At 33.7% G+C, this 18,359-nt stretch overlaps 1 protein-coding gene across 4 annotated transcripts in view; it reads left to right on the forward strand.

The window, feature by feature from the left end:
• The window catches only part of NTNG1 (netrin G1), a 460,778-nt gene that overhangs the window by 365,306 nt on the left and 77,113 nt on the right, over positions 1 to 18,359 (forward strand). For all 4 annotated transcript variants that reach the window (XM_074188305.1, XM_074188307.1, XM_074188304.1 and 1 more), the window contains exon 5: positions 486 to 512. In XM_074188305.1, the coding sequence (XP_074044406.1) occupies positions 486 to 512 (27 nt within the window). The remainder of the gene's footprint in view (positions 1 to 485; positions 513 to 18,359) is intronic.

An 18,359-nucleotide genomic window follows, 5' to 3' on the forward strand; every position in this document is an offset into this window, starting at 1 on the left:
CTTTCAACAGCTGACCTATGGAATTTATAATATAATGTTATTATTTTTAAAAATCTATGACCCAGGTTAAAATATTTGGATATATACCCTACCATTTTACAAACATGGTTTGTGTCTCTTAACCAGATAATAAATCTATTTCTGTAACTGCTTTGCTGACCTAATGGGCTCTTTGGTATTAATACACAAGTCCCAAAGGCATTTGGACTGCCCTTTTAACTTCTGGGAAGAGCAGTTTGATGCTGAACTTCAGCTTATGGTTTCCCACTTCTCAAGAGCACAAGTACTTGAGAAGTAAAATAAAGGCTCCCCTCTATGGGGGGTTTTTGGGGGGAAGGGAGAAGGTTAGTTTTCAGTATTTTGAATGTGATAAGGAAATAGGACTAAGGAAAATGTTCTTGATATAAATATTTATGATTCTTTTAGTCCTGTATTAATATATGGCTAATGGGTTTTTTTTTTATTGTTGTCTTCTTTCTCCTCAGGCATCCCCAGTATTTCCAGTATTGGTAGTAAGTAAAAACATGAAACAAGTCTAGATAGCTTTGCTTTATTGTTTAGCTCCTCAGGTCTATTTTCCAGCATCCATTTCTGATATCAGGATATTATTTTCTCTAGATAGTCTTAAATGGTTTTATTTTTCTCAGTTAAATTTTGGTTAAAGTTCTTATGACAGTCCAGATGAAATAATTCAATTCAAATCAATCCAAGTCAAAGACACTGTTTTAGGCACTGGGGAAAGGGAGGGGGAATAAAATTAAGTAAGATTTAATCATTGCCCTCACTAGGTGCAGCATCTAAATAGAAGGGAAAAGGGCAGTCCAAGATATTTACACATATAATAAAAATTCATTTGAGGACACAGTCACACAAATGACTTTTCATTGTCAAAAATCATCAGACAAAATTATCTTTGTCAAGATTGTTTTGACAAATTAAATTGTCTTTGTTACTTAATGCAAGCCAATAGATACAAAGCTGAGCTATTGGGATTTCAAATGTAACAATAATAAGATAGAAAAATTCATTGTTAATTTTTTTAAAATCTGAATTATGCAGCTACCAGTAAAAACCTCCAACTTATTATTAATCAGACAAAAAAGGAAAATGTTATGAACTCTGATACTTTGATGCATTTTGAAAATGTGGTCTTCTTTTGAGAACTGAAGAGGCCTAAAGGGAAAAAAAACCAGATCTATGCCTAATATTCTTTTTGAATGCCTAAAGGCAGAAAAGCAAAACAAAAACAAAATAAAAACAAAGCAAATAAAATACAATTATCTACATGTCAATTTCACATAGTTAAAATAATCCTGATAAAATTCACTAATTCACTATCTTCATTGATATTTATTTTTGGTGATGAGGAGATAATTCAAATATAATTTTTAAACATTTTAAGGGATCAAAGTCTAAGATATAATTATCAGAAGTCAAAGTGTGGGAAATTCTTTTAGAAGGGATTTCTTACATAAGCTTACATGCAGGTGGTAAACTTGAGAGGGAAAATTTTCCTTCCCATTTCCATCCCTGACTCCCTCTCCCAACAGGGTTGGCAAAAACTCCTCTGTAGTTTCAGAACATATATTGTTGGACTCCATGGATCTCACATGAGAGATTCAGATTGTTCAATTTTTTTACATCTAAAAGGATGGATATAGGCCAATTCCCAAAAGGCAGAGTTTATTAAGGGAAAATCTAAATGGTTTACAGTGTAATATCTTATGTATTTTATAGATATCACACTGTCTAGCTTGCTGATGTCTACAAATTCTTGTACAAGAGCTGAACAGCTGATCAGAATTAAAGTTCTAAAAAATGTTTTGAAAACACAGAGTAATTGAGCAAAAGATATCCACTCCCCCTCCCCCAATTGCCTTGACTTCACTTCGTTTTTTGTCACAGATTTTGGGGTGCACAGAGCAGATCAGCTATGGCAGGTGAAGATTTGTAATACTCCATATCCACCTGAAAAGAAATACTCCAATAATTTGGCTCAAATAGATGCTTCAGTTTTAAATGCATGATCAGGTCTTTCCATTTATAAATCAGTCCAGTTTGCATAGGCTTGGGAATAGGCCTGGGTCCAGGTTTGTTAAACATTAGACACCATGTTAAATGTCATCAAAACTGGCCTACTTGTAAATTGGAATAGTGTTTCACATCCATTTAGATAGCAACTTAAAGCCAAAGCATCTCCTTCCACAGCCTTAAGTGGTGAAACATCATGGCAACAGACTTGGGAGTGGAAGCCTTTGGTTTTTAATAGCTTAATTTTTCTGCTTTGCCTAACTGCAAATGCACAAATCTATGCTGCTTTTCAGACCTTAACAATTGCATTTGCACATGGCTTTTATAGGAAAGGGGAGCCGGCCTTTGAAACTATTATAGGGACTAGTAATAAGCTTGTTAAAATTTTCAGAAATGGAGAGATGGAAAAGTAGCTCTTGGGAGGTAAACTGTTGTTTCCTTCTGTTTGGTGTCAGTGTGTTGCATGGGCTCTCGGATTGCATTTGCCTGCTTTACACTCCATAAAGCTGTCTCCACCACATTCACCATCTCTGAGCATCAGCAGATGTTGGCCTTTTGATAAACACTTAAATGGGAAATCTGAATTCTTTTTTCTTTTTCTTTTCTTTTTTTTTTCTTTTTGTATTCAATGATGACCTGAAAGGATGGTTTGTTGCGACTTTGGAAAGCTTATGAATCTTTATTAAGAAGAAGTTAGGAAAATTCAATTCCTGATAATTAAAGCCCTCCACCCAGTTTGTTCCCAAAGTCTTCAGTTCAAATCCAGTTCAACTCCTCTGTAGTGTAATGAATATTTCCAAAATCTCCCATCTTTTTCATTGTGGGTAAACATGTGAGAACCTCCTGCTGTGATAGGACCAACGCCCACTCTAAGCAACCTGGCTCTCTAGGTATCCAATCCACTCATCCAAGCATCCAACAGAGAATAAATTTTTTGATGCTGATGTCATCCTCTTTGTAGAATCAGAGATGGGGGTCAAATGGCATAGGAGGATATGACTTCCTTTCCTCTTCAAAAATAAGGAATTTATTTCCAGAAAATGAATTCTCTTTGCTAGAAAGTATAAGGATGGAGTTTTAAGGGAATGAATCAGAGGGAGGGGCTGGTTTTATCTAGGTTTGAGTATTTTCCAGGGTTTTCCCTTTAGCCAGAAGAGGGAATCAATAAACTGAATTTCACCAACTTACAAAGAAGATGCCATCACAACAGATGTATCACCTATGAGTATGTGATCAAAGAATATCCTCAAGAAAAATAAATAATATCTCCATTTATTGGGGTATTTATTGTAAGTATATATCTGTGTGCATGTATATACAATGTATATGTAGATGTACACTTTATATACATGCAAAGACAATTTTGTATCTTTTGCAATATTAATATAGATCTGGCATTTTTGAGATGTAATTGAAGGTCAAATGCAAAAACATAATAGTCATCCTTTCTGATCATCTGAAAAAAATAACAATTTTCCCATTAAGGTCATTTGTACCTGCTGTTGTCTATCAATTAGGTTGCAGGGCTGTCAACTATCTCATGAGTGCTCACTTCCAATGCTGGTCTTTTCAGCATGTTTTGGCCACATGGCTGAAAGATTACTGGTGATATTGTCAGCAATTAATGAATCCCCAAATAATTTCATGACCCTATGAGCTTTATGATCTGTGTTTTTTCTTCACTCAGTATGATGACCATTCAATTAAGTTTGATTTATATCATGCTTGCTGAACACTTGTAAACAGGAAAGTCCTATCAAAACATTCATTTGTTGTAACTGATGATCTAATTAATAGTTTGTATTGGTTTTCTAGTGTTAAAGCTAATCACTGCCTTCTAACCCATATTAGCTGCTCCTTAGTCCTGTAAGCATAATTTCACTAATTATGCTAAACAGTATGTTATAAAGTATATAATTAGATATGGGAAGGATTGGCCTGATGTGCAAATAGCTTTGTGTGGGTGATTATCACCTCAGAAACCTGCTGGTGGCAGATGAGTCAGAGTTTAGAGACTGTATCTTAAACTCCAGTAGATGGTCTATCAAGAAAAAAAAAACAACACTTTTTTCCAAAATAAAAATTGACCATTTTAAATAAATAGAATTCATTCTTTGAATGGCAAGCCAAACATAAAGTACTTTGGACAAACCTGGCAGTGCATTATTTTCTTAAATTATTTTGAAATAGAAAAAGACCAGCATGATGTTATTTAGCCTCAGCAAACAAAAACTAATGATGATAGTGGCCAAGGGATGTTTTTCACTGCCTCTTCCCATACCCAGGTTTGCAAACTTCCTATGTTGTTTGTAGCAGTAATTCACTTAAGGTACAAATGTTTTTCTTGAGGTTTTTTTCCCCCTGAAATTAACAATCCCTCCAAATGATTTAATTGTCCCTAATATTAAATAAAAGAAGCTTGACCAGAAAGTATTCATTAACCCATCAGGAAAATTCAGTGATGTTTTTTTTTTTATTTGCAAACATTTGATGCTGGCTCAAGACCTTATAAATTTTGTCTTTCAAGCAGCTTCAAAATATTTTTCCTCTATCCTGGTTTCTCAGATAAACCTAGATCGTGAGTAAAATAACAAGGTTAATCATTTGCCTGCCCAAGGGTTATTAGTAATCATGCTCATGTCATCCGGAGAGCTGCAGGGTTTGTTTTGTCTTCCATTGCCTTAATGCTTCTCAATCCTCCAAATAAAAGTTTAATTTGAATTGCCCTTTTACTAATTAGATTTTTTATAATGTTAAAAAAGGAAGAAATAAAATCACTGAGCTAGTATAGCCTGATGTCAGACTGTGTTGTGTATGACATTCATCTTAGGTTCTGTTGGCCAAAGATCTAGAAAGGAGACCAAAGTCCCAGGTGAGATTTCCTTGGGACTGTCTTATCATATGTTCAATGGTCGCCATCACAGATCCATTTCATATTTGTGTAACTTGCATTTCACATTCAAAAATGGTTTTCCTAAAATTGAGTGAATATTGGGGATTAGTTAACACTGTGTCCCCCAAAAACTTTGCTGCATGACCTGAGAGAACAATGTAGGTATTGAAACCAAATGTATACCTTCAAAAATATTTTCAAGTCAAAAAAAGGGAATTTTTCTATGTCTGATTTGTCAATGATTGTCTTTGAGTCAAGAATCTTTATTAGTGTGTAACATTTCAAAATTACAACAGAAGTCAATGCAAAAAATTTTAAGTGTGAGCTGATATCTAGGTATTAGTTAGCTATTCCTAGGAATAGAATGCAGTTTAACTCTAATTACTCATTTGAAAAGTATTCTTCTATGACCTGGACAGACCGCATATAGGAACTATGCATATCTAAAAGAACGTTCCTAAGGATTGGAATATTTTAGATTGTTGGTGTTCAGTGGTGTCTGACTCTTTGTCCCCCCCAACCAAACTGCTCATGGAGCTTTCTTAGCAAAGATACTGGAGTGTTTACCATGCCCTTCATCAATAGATTAAAGGAAATAGATTAAGTGACTTGTCTCAGTCACACAGCTAGCAAGTATCTGAGGCTGCATTTGAACTCAGGTTTTCTTGATTTTAGTCACAACTCTCTATCCTAAGAGCCAGTTAGCAGCCTGAGGTTATACCAGATTATAGAACTCAATTTAAAGGACTGATAGAAAATTACCACTTTGGTCAAACCAAAGATGGCTCTTTAGGATTCTCCCTGGGAAAAAGAACTCTAGAGGTGTTCATATGTCACCTATAAGTGGATAAAGCTTGGCTTCTTGACATTTCTCTCCTTGATGTCCCTGGCACTGCAAGATGAATTTTCATGACCCAAAACACCTCAAAAGAAATGCTAAGGTAGAAAATTTGCAGACTTATTTCAGAGTTCCCAAAAGAGTAATAGAGGGATGTGGGAACAACTTTCAGCAGAGGTTTCATTGAATGAATTCTAGCAACTTCCCTTCTGAAGGAGGGAAAAATCAGAGAAGCAATAGTGAGAACCAATTAAATCCCTCCCCCCAAAAATGTATTTATTGAGCAGTTACTTTGGGTTTTGTACTATATTTTACACTATGGCAATTATGGAGAAGTATCAAATCAAATTAATATCATACAATTCCTGTCTTCAAGGATCTATACAATCTCAGAGATGTAAGAAGGAATACATAAAACTCTTCATGATGATGCAGGTCAGAATAAAATAATGGTGAAGGGTCTAAATCAGAGTTTTGAAATGAAATCTAGGCTCAGAATTAGGAAGAACTGGATCCAAGTCTTTTCTTTGATTCACATTCTGATGTGATCCCAGAGTAGTCACATATCTCAGAGTCTCAGAAAAATTTAATAAATTGGAGAAAATTACCAATATTCATTGATGCTTTCTGCCAGTGAAACCCACAGACCTGGGGTTAAAGTATCAAATAGTATAAGCAGTAGCACCTATCAGAGTTCCAATAAAAATAATGTTGAAAATACATTGCTTGTATATAACTTTTCAGAATGTCGATCAATCATCAATTTTAAAAACTCACTGTGTGCCAGTCACTATGCTAGTTATTAAGAAAATAATTATTTTTTGGCTAGGCAGTGGGGTTAAGTGAGTTCTTCAAGGTCACACAGCTATGTAATTATTAAGTATCTGAGGCCCAATTTGAACTCAGGTCCTCCTGTCTCCAAGGTCAATGCTCTAGCCACTGCCCTACCTAGCTGCCCCTAGTAAGAATATTTCCATATGCATTATTTAATTTGATCCTGAGATAAACAGGTCATTTATTAACATTCCAATTTGAACAGATGAAAAAAATTAGGTACAACTATATACAGATTTGTTACGTAGGTACAGTACTTACTAAGGCCTATTATTCACAGATCAGGAACTAGAATTGAGGTCTTGTGACTCTTTTCAAAGTTTTTTTTTTTTTTTTAATACATACATCTAAGAGATCTGGTCACTGATTCAAAAACAGCCTTCTGGTGATACCTGGGGGTATGACATTGATGCTAATTCTTTCCTTAAAACCTATAGCCTCAAAAGAGAACTCTGCACTGAATATTGCTAATGTGTAGGAAGAAACCAGGGAAATCCCTAAAGTCTCAGCATTTCCTCCAGTGAATGTCATGTAGATAATGTAGACCATATATTTTGTCTCTCTTTTTTAGACTCTATTAAACACATTCTATGGTTTGACAATAGACAATTGAATTTTTCTAAAGCAGGCCTAACTTTCTGAATCTTTCCTGACAAAAAAATATTTTTCTTTTTTGCTTCAAGCTCATGTTTTGGTCTGATTTGCCATGGATTCAGCCCCAGGCAGTGAGTTTCCACAATTCTGAATGCCTCTTTACAACTTAAAGGGTAGAGAGCTTCTTTTTTCTGGCAGAAGGCAATCACTTTCATATGAAAAGCATTAGACCAGGTGATTTTCTAATTCATGAAAATGCACCTCAGCTTCCCTCAGCCTAATTCACAAACCCTTCAATAGTGCTTCTGAAGTAGCCTCCTTTAAGGGAAAAAAAAAGAAAAATGGCAGAAAGGAATTATCTTGGAAAATTGTTTAAGCTACTGTGTCCAAGGACCATCACAATTAGAAAATTTGCTGAATGGCTATGGTTCTTCATTGCATTCAAATGAATAAGTCTAAGCTTTCTCACAATATACTCAAACCATTGCTGAGAACACTCTGAGCAAGGATATTAGTTGATGTGGGATATAGATTAGGACTACCCATCAAGGTAAGGTTAATTCTTGGATGAGGTTGTCCGTACCACAGAATGGAAGATGTAGGAATGTTAATAACATATTATGTGTATATATATATATATATATATATATATATGTATATATATATACATATATATGTATATATATGTATGTATGTATATATATGACAATCACAAGTATATAGTTACTGAGCATTATTATTTGACCAGTTGGAAATCAGTGAGAGTTCTTCAGCCACATTGCTTTGAAGCTATTTTCTGTTGCTGAGTTTAAAGGAAAGTTTGGACCAGCTTCGACTACAACTCAAAATAGCAACCCCTGATTTATGATTCCATTCCCTCTTGCACCCCAAAAGAAAGATTCCCTTCTTCAAATATATCACTTAAAAATTTACAGAAGAAAAGAGGACAGATATAATTGGGGGGTGATATTTCACTGCCCTCATCAATGATCCCTTATGTTATTTTTATTCAAGTATAAGATGAAACAGTTGCTGTCATTTTCCCTTAGGTTAATTGATTTTGAGCTTTAAGTAGAGGAACCCTCAGAATGATGTTCAACATAGAACAATTTTGATGTTGTCAATGGACTCAAGCTTTCTAAGAACAGATGATTTCCAAAAATATCAATTCAGCTAACTAGAATCTTGAAGAACCCATATACTAACCAGAAGCTGTTTATGTAGTATGAATTATCTATGTTTCTAATTTGAGGTCTTGACATAATTTCAAAAGAAAATTTAGATATATATATATGTGTGTGTATATATATATACATATAGATAACATATAGATTATATATCATTCACAGAGTAAATACTACCTAAATTAAGAAGTTTCTTTTAATGCATTTGTGTTTCCTTTGTCTTGATGGAAGAGAGTTTAAACTCGTAATTCAAACTCGTAATTTTATCTAGAGGGACCTCAGAGATTATTTTGTTTGACACCAGTGTTTTATATAAAAGAAATTTGAAACCTAAGAAGGTTTTGATTTGTACACTACCATCTTGCTAAATAGTAGCAAGACTGGGAATAGAATTCAAGTTTCCTAATTCCCACTTTTCCAAATTTCTGCTTCTCCATAGAGTAGAGCAGAATACATGTATACATACATATATATGTGTGTTTATAGAAATACACATTATATGTATTTGTTCAGTTGTTTTAGTTGTGCCTGACTTTTTGGGACACTATCAGAGGTCTTCTTACCAAGGATACTGGAGTTCTTTGCCATGCCCTTCTCCAGTTTATTTTACAATTGAGGAAATTGTGAAATTGTTTTACTAATCTAATTGTATCACACTTACAAACTGTATGACTCTAGGCAAGTCACTTAATCCAGTTACCTCAATTTCCTCAACTGTCAATTGAGCTGTAGAAGAGTATGGCAAATCACTCCAGTATCCTTGGCAAGAAAATCCCAGATGGCAACAAGAAGAGTTAAAATGAGTAAATAATAAAAATATACACATATATAAAGACTTATTTATATTGTAATATATGCATATGTGCATATTTATGTATATATTTATAAGATTAGGAATAACATATTATATTCATCCACATATATATATATATGTTATATAGTATTTTAATCTTAATATTATAAATTATTTTTAGAGGGAATGTCTGCTTCCTTGACATCTCATAGAATGACAAAATCACAATTTTAGAGAAACCATTAAGCTCAATTCCCTTGTTTTATAGATGAGCAAAGTAATGTCAATAGAATGATAGTTGATGTTGCCAATGTTACACAGGTGCCAAGTATTAAACTTGGATTTGAATCCATGTTCCCATTTCAACTCCAGTGCTTACTCCTTTCTCTTTATTTAGCTGGAGTCAAAGTATTGTAAATTAGGTTACTCAAGAATGCCTCTTTGGCATATGTGTGTGGGGCAATGGGCAGTGGAGGATGAGGGGAACAGAGAGAGAAAGGATTGATATAAGAATTTTTTTTGGTTTTTATTGAGGTAATGGAGATAGAAATAAATTATCCAGTACTGAAAGGTCAAAACCCATTACAACAAAATCCAAAAGATCTACTAAATACTTTTATTTTCTTAAAAAACTTGCCTCATTGTATGTTGCTTGATAACTGGACCATTGACTAGTATTTATTGGAATCTTTTGGTTATAGATATTTCACCATAATTAAATTTGTTGCAATCAAATTTAATCTGTGATTTTAAGAAACAATAATTTAGAAAACAGCATTTCTTTGCTAGCCTCCAAGAGTTAAATACGTCTTCAAAATGTGCTAGGCTTATGGAATTAAAAGAGACCTTAGAGGTTACCAAGTCAGATGAGATAACTGAGACCCAAAGAGGTCATATGTTTTTATCACAGATCACACAGTGACTTGGTGGCAGAACTACAATTAAAATCCAGATTTTCTAACTACTATTCAGTCTGTCTTGATCTTTATACTTTTTTTTTACCTTAGAAAAAGAAAGTGTTTCATTTTATGTTATTTTATTAAAAGATAGTAAATTTTATATGGGAGATAAAAGATGAAGCATCCCATAACATTTAAATATTCACTTATGAAGATCCTTTGCAAATTTTCTTGTTCATCTTTTAGGACATCATGTCTAGCACATGATGCCTTAAAAGTCCTAAAGGCTATACTGTGAAACTGCATCACCATCAAACCAATGGATTTGGTCCTAACTTATGTTTTTTGGATTTTTGAAGTCCAAGCAGCTTGTCTGTATTACACATTACCTTTCAATGGGGGGAAATTTCACTGCAAACCAGCTTGTTTTCTATTGCAATAACAACAAAACAAGGAATACTTGCATAACCATGGGAGTGATCAAAACACCCACTCATACACATACACACATGTATACCATTTGAGAAGCTATAATTTGACAGAGTCATCTTCTAAAGTTTTCACTTAAATTTCTATTTTTGTAATCATTTGCTGGCAAATTAATCATGGCAGGGGGAGTTAAACCTCGTTTGTTTATCCCTAAAGAATTAGAACTAGGGTAGAAGTTTTATGGAGGTAGATTATGATTCAATCTAAATAAAAATTTCCTGATACTCAGATCTACCTCAAAATGGAGTCAACATCCTCTTGAGAAAGCAAGTTTTCTCTCACTGGAAGATGTCACGCAGAGATTAAATGATCCTTTGAGAAAAGTCTTCGAAAAAACTTTACATATGAGTACAGGTCTCAAAGTACCCTCCTATTGTGGTCTCAGATACTAAGGATATCTATTCAAACATTCATTATTGACCAAATACTGGAAGAATCTTAAAATCAATTGGCTCACTATAATGTAATAATTAATTTTTAAATGCCAATCAACATTAAAAGAACAAAAATAAAATATAAGCATACATAAATGCATGGCATAATTAAAACATAAACTTTTTAAAGACTTTCTTTGGGTAATGCTCAATTGGGTGGTTGTTTATTTGGAGAAAGTCCTAATGTATGAATTGATTTGCTTTAACTGTAGGATGATTTTTTTTCCTGAATCATTTCTGAGAAGAAGCTTAGGAGCAAGGAGACTCTTAGTCTTAGTCAATTGACTAAGACAAAAGAGTCTCTTCATCATTAGTTGCACATACTACTCCAAATTAAACATTGTACTAGGTTCTACAGCAGAGAGGGAATTTACTTCTTAGAACATCTTAATAGAGGATAGAATTTCTTCAGTTGCTGGCACATACATACATACACACACAAATATACACATGTATAAACATCCCAGTTCTCTCTTGAAATGCAAATTTGGACTTTATTCAAAGCTGTTACCTATTATCTATTATAGAGTATACTTATTCTAATTAGTGCCATGCCTAAGTTTTAAAGTATTTTTCAGCAATAATTTTCTAACTGGCTCAAGTATCTCCCCACTCCAATCTATCCTTTATTTTAACCAAAGTGATTTTTCCTTAAGAGTTGACCTCATAATGTCAGCTCTCTTACTCATTGAATTTAAATGGCTTTCCGTGATCTCCATGATCAAATATCAAATCCTCTGTTTAACATCTAAAACCTTTAATAACCTGGTCCTTTTCCAGTCTTCTTTCACTTTAGACCCATCCACACACTATAATGTAGTGTCATCATTCACCCGTGTTTCCATTTCACATCTCCACACCTTTGTACAGTATGTCTCCCGTGTTAGTTCCCTAATTTAAATCCTATTTTCTTACAGGATGTTATTCCTGGTCATACAGCTCCTCTACCCCATCTTTCATATTACCATGCACTTTATGAAACTTCACCTCACTTAAATTCAATTCACTCACAAGTCAAGACATCATTCTATGATATCATTAGTCCTCTTTGAAAATGAAGGGTGAACAACAATCTACTCTCTATTTATCTTATATCCCCTAGTTATTGCATTTTTATCTTCCATTAGAATGTATATTACTAGTGTCTGGCACATAGTAGCTAATTAAAAAAGATTTGTTGACTGATTGACCACAAATACATCAAAATACCCCTATGAAACTGAACATTTCCTCGGATCATATAGTAATTTTGTCTCTCTGGTGGTCAAAATCCATTCAGGAACAATGGGAACAAAATAAAGGAAGGGAGGGAATCTACACTTCCTAGATTTTCAGTTTTGGGCAAGCAAAATATATTATACTTAGTTTGTCATACCTCATTCAAGTATTTTGATATAAGGTAGATACAGCCTTTGTTAGTATTATAACATCAGTAGATCAACTCTATAAATGCTTCTGGAATTATACAGGGATGTCATCAGACAGAAAATCCTGTGAAATGCCTGTGACAAGACCCTGTTTGTCTTCTATATCTTACTAGGAAAGGAAATAACATAATGATTATCTTTTTAGTAGTAACAATAACTATTTATTGAGTATATTGATGATCCTAATAGCTAGCATTTATGTCATACTTAAAACTTTAGAAAGTACTTTTCATAGGCTACCTCAAACAATCCTATGATGCTATTATAATTAAGTCTCTATTGGTGAAAAAAATGAACCCTCTTAAGTGCTCATATTATGCAAATTTTCATTATATATTTCCATTGAATTGAAACCACTTATCACATTTGATATAATTTGAATGTTCATTTGAATCTGAATTCATTTTAAAGATGAGGATGAAAGTATGGCAGAGAGAAGTTGAATGATTTGGCTAGAGTCAAAAGTGTCTGAACAAAGTTTTGAACTCAGGTCTTCCTAATTCCAAATCAAGCTCTCTTGGCACCTATCTGCTACACTACAATGTGCTACACTATTTGTACATGAGGAAGAATTAAACTTGTTCTCTGCATTCAAATATGTTCCAATCTAGGTGGAGAGTCAGACCCTAAAAACATCCTCAGTTAACTAACTCACAGTCTAAAGTCACCTATGAATTATGCCAAATGAGCCATTCATGTCTCTTCACAGTTACAGGGACTTTCCATCCCATTATATAATTTGTTCCTTTTAATAGTAATAACTCTTGTGCCGATGATGTTTAAAGATTTACAAAATACTTTCCTTAAAGGAGATCCATGAGGAAAATCATCCAAAGATCCATAATTTATAGATGAGAGAACTTAAATTCAAGAAGAGTCTTTCATACAACAAATGATAGACTACTATGTGTCAGGAGTTTTCACTTGCCTAAGTAATTATATAACTAAGAAGTAATAGAGCAGCTAAGTGGAGCTATAGTGTAGAATACTGGACCTGGAGTTAGGAGGATTCATCTTCCTGAGTTCAAATATGGCCTCAGACACTTACTAGCTATATGACCCTGGGCAAGTCACTATATCCTCTTTTCCTAAGTTTCCTCATCTGTAAAGTGAGTGCAGAAGAAAATGGAAAATCACTCCAGTATCTCTGCCAAGAAAGTCCCAATTCAGTCAGACACAACTGAAATGACTAAACAGCAACAAAAATGGAGGCAAGACTAGGACTACCTTGACTTGCTAGTAGAATAAAATTTCTATGGTACTTGACTAATGCTTGACCCTAAGTGCTATTGAAATGGAAAGGAAAAAGACATCAGTGTGAGTTGGGATGCCTAGGAAAGACTTTACAAAAGGAAGCTGGACTTGAACTAAGTCTAGAAAGAGTGCAACAGTCACAGCTTGCATATCTATATCTCTCTCTCTCTCTCTCTCTCTCTCTCTATATATATATATATATATATATATATATATATATATATATATATATATATATATATCACATTTCAGAGTTTACTCAATGCTTTCCTCACAACTCTAAGATATAGATAATGCAAGCATTAGTATGCCCCACTTTAATGAATGACAAAATTGTGGCTCAGAGAGTGGTTATGTGGTTTGTTCATGGTTACCTGGCTAGGAAGAATCATAGCCATTTTTTAATGCAGAATGCTAACACCAAATCCAAGCTTATTTCATCTCCAGTTAGTCATGGTTTCTTCACCCCAAAGGGATTTAATACTCTAATTCCAAATATGTATACTTTCCTTTCCCGATACTTTCTTTATGTTGACAGATCATATATTTTATGTACATTGGCAGATCTGAGGGAGTTTGGGAAACAAATCTAAAATAGCAACTTGTAGCTTTCAGTAAGATAAACTGAAGTAAAAATTTTCATGAAAAAAATAATGATATTAGAATATTATTAACAATACATTAAAATAATCACTGGTTAATTAGTATTTTTTTCTTTCAAAGTATACTTTTTTAAAAAATACACACTAGATTCATGTTTTTTGAAAGATAATGGCTCACACTTAAAATATACCCTAATGATCATCTTTGGAGAAGACTAATAAGGCTATTCCATATCTATAGATATGGACTTCCTCAGATGGAAGCTGCTGGTGAGAAATCATTACTTTGCATTATCATTTTGTCTCAAGTACCAGGTTTCCATAAGTAGTTGAATTATAAAAGAACGAGAAAACGTATTCCAAGTGGACATATTCCAAACATGACAATCAATATACAGCCTTTGGGATGAAAAGGCTATATATTGAATTTCCATTTGATGTTTTTGGAGTCATCACTTGCTTGTTTTCTGTTTTTTCCCCCTTGTTGTTGTTGTCGTTGTTGTCGTTGTCGTTGTCGTTGTTGTCGTTGTCGTTGTCGTTGTTGTTGTTGCTGCTGTTGTTGTTGTTCAATGTGGTTGTCATGTATGATTTAAGTGAACCCTGGACAAGTTAAGGAGCAGATGTTTGTGGTTTGTGTCTTTGTCCATATAGTTTTCTGTTTAGAGCCCACAGAATTATTCTAGAAATGAAAATAACAAATCCTAATTTTTCCTGACATATACAGATCCTCCCAAGTTTGATAGGATATGGCCGAATATTTCTTCCCTTGAGGTTTCTAATCCAAAGAAAGGTAGGACCCTGCAAAATTCCTCCTGATCTCAAAATCACTGAAGTTTCTTTCATAAAATCTTGCTTTCTTTTTTCCCTTAGCACTGAAAGTACACACACACACACACATACACACAAACAAACGCATTTTATCAAATATTAGGAAAACCCTTAAGCCAGTTCTTTCTCTACTATAAAGAAGAGTTTGGCCATACTGTTATTAAAGGAAAAAATATCACCAAAGTTATAAGCACTTTAGCATATTTGCATAAAATATCTGCCCTGGGAAAATATAGTGTTTCATATATATATATATATACATATATATATATATGTATATATATATATATGTATATGTATATGTATAATGGTGTGACCATCACAGTTCCATGTACATTATAAGTAAGTTAGAAATATGGTAAGAACCCAATGCTTCCATTATCTACATCAAATTCATTTTAAATGTTTCTTATTTGCTTTTATTTTTTAAGTCAATTGAAAGTTATAAAAAAAAGGTAAACAGAATGGAGCCAAATTTTAGAAAACAGCTTTGTAAAGATTATCTAACCCTAATACCCCTTAGTCTTCATACTGATATTGTCTATAGACTGTATTATTGCAATTTGGATCTATTTTCCCATTTGAACTAGACCTCTTCTAAGGTGTTTAGCATGTGACTTATCTGTATTAGATATTTTATGAGTAAGCATTCCTATCGATACTGATGGCAACCTATCTTCTGTCCACAGAGCAATATTTCTGTTTGCCCAATTCCAATGACTCAGACAATATTATTGACAGCCTGTATGGTGATTAGTGCCATGGGATGAAATATAACTACAGTTTAAAACTCAGTAATAAATAGATAAGATATATTGGCATTTTGGTTTCACTTTAACTTTAAAGTTCCAATATCTGTAGCCAAATGTTAATGAAGATTTTTTAAATGATATTATTTCCCTTTTTTCCTCTTCCCCACCTCCCCTTCATGCACACAAATAAAAAACACATCTTTGGCCTTCAGCTTGCCCTGATTCTTATATACAGGATGTTCCTTTTAAACTCTAATGAATACAGATGGAGAAGGAAATGAGCAAAAGGAGGAACCAGGAAATAGTAGCTCAGCAAAACAAAATATATTAGCAATTTGTTGAAGAATTCAATTGGAAGGGCTGCATTTTCAGTCCTTGATCAGTGATGAAACAGAGACTGTCCTAGATACATACATTACTAACAAATAGAATTATCTTAATCATCTGCTCCAAATGAATTTTCCCCAAGTTTCCACATGTTCACGTGTAAGAAGAAATACAGATCAAGCTCTGTCCCTTTTAGTACAATTCTCTAAGGATTAATAGGATGATTTAGCTGTGTTATTTCCCCAACAAGCTAAATGGAACCATTTCCAGTGCAATGCCATTGGATATTTTTCACTGGATTTTATAGTTCAATAAATTATACAAAAAGAGGATCTAAAACTCACCTAACCCTCTAAAATTAATTTCCAGTTGTCCAAAATTAGTTATTGTTCAAAATCCCTCAAAAGTCTATTTAAATAATCCTCATTCAATTTCAGGGAGGGTCATAGCACAGAACCTTCAACAAAATCAATCAAGTAGTATGAGGCAATTTTCCTTTCAATGCTGTGATTGAGTACAAATGGATTTATTTAAAGACCAACCATTTGGGATAAAATCTTTGACCAGAAACTTTAGGACAGTCTATATAGGACATTCTCAGCCTAGATTTGGTTTGTCTTATCATTTTAATGTGGCCTTTGCTTATTGTTCAAACTGCCCATCACAAAAATCTGTCTAACAAATAGCATCCAGAAAAATGAGAAAAGATAAGTCGCCATTTTGAGATCAATATTTCCACAAAGATGATATGCCTGATAGGCCCAGAAACCTCTAGACCTCAAAGATCAGACTTCTGCAGTTAATATCTGGACTTCTTTGGGGATCATCAAGTTGAGACTAACCTTATTGGTCTGGTTGACCAAATTGTTTCAATTCCTTTCAAGCTAAATAGTAATTTGGTAGCTGGTCAATTTAACCAAAGGTGAACAAACTGGTTGTATGTGTAGTAACTTTTTGTTTTTCCAAAGCAAATAATATGATGAATTGGGGTAAAAGGAATACTACCTACAAAGAAAAAGTCCTTCTGTTAAGGGAAAATAAACCTACTAAAGGCCCTAACTTAGCTATGTTATTTGTGTAAATCATTTTGTTTCCTCTTGACTTCTAATGGCAAAATTTCAATGATGTCCATCAATTTAAAAAAAAAACTTCATTACTGACAATGTTTAACAGTTTTCAGCCAAGTAGCACCTGTTTTATTTAAATGAACACAAGCTGGACAACAAAAAAACAAAAAGTAAACAAATGAGCCAAAATAAACAAAAAGAACCCAGAAACAACAGTTACAAATAGTATTCTCATGTAGGGTTTCTTTTCAGGTTGACTGAGTTTTAAAATTTCATTGCCAAGTGATTACGTTTTTGAAAGTTGCTCTTTTATTCCTATGTGGTACCTTTCTAATTTGCTGTTCATTCTTTTAAACTATCCAGTTGCTCCCAAATTAGCTTTGTCAACAGTTTCTTCTGTTCAAGTTGCAAACCACAAGAGAGGTAGGAATTCTTGGATTCATACAGTGATTTCATGGTGTTATGTGTTGTGAAACATTGCACTGTATGAATCTAGAATATCTGTGAAGTGTTCCCATCAGCTTCTCGGTGAGGCATGTGGATGATACCAGTAGATGCATCTAATAGCGTTGAGAATGTTAACCATACATCCCCCCCCTTCAAAAAAAAAAAAAAGATGTTTCACACTTAAATTTGCTTGCAATTAAAACAATGCTGCCACGTTTGTTTTCTGTGGGATTGATGTGTGAATAAGAATATAACAGTTTAGGTTCCTGTTTTGAAAATGAATGTTTGAGTTTTAATGTGGTTACTCATTTATGTGGTAAATAAGGAATTCCACTTCTGTGTGTTTCGTGTATTCTTTTTTCTCCCACTAGGAAAGAATAGTAGGTTCAATTCTATTTGTCCGTATTATTCAGTGACAAAGTCCCCATGAGATATTGAAAATGACTGAATTTATTCTTTCAATCATTTTTGCCTTTGGGGCACTTTAGTGATAGATATGTTTCAGATTACATAATTGCAAAATTTTCGGGAAATATAAGAGTTATTTTGTCTTCTTTAAGTGAGAGATAGCAGTTTCTCATCTGTGACTCATGGGCAGCCCATTCAAGCTCAGCTCACATCTGTCACTCATAGGCTGAAGATTCTTCAGGGAACATTCTCCTTTGT

The sequence above is a fragment of the Macrotis lagotis genome, chromosome 5, assembly GCF_037893015.1.
Source record: "Macrotis lagotis isolate mMagLag1 chromosome 5, bilby.v1.9.chrom.fasta, whole genome shotgun sequence".
In the NCBI taxonomy this organism is placed as follows: domain Eukaryota; kingdom Metazoa; phylum Chordata; class Mammalia; order Peramelemorphia; family Peramelidae; genus Macrotis; species Macrotis lagotis.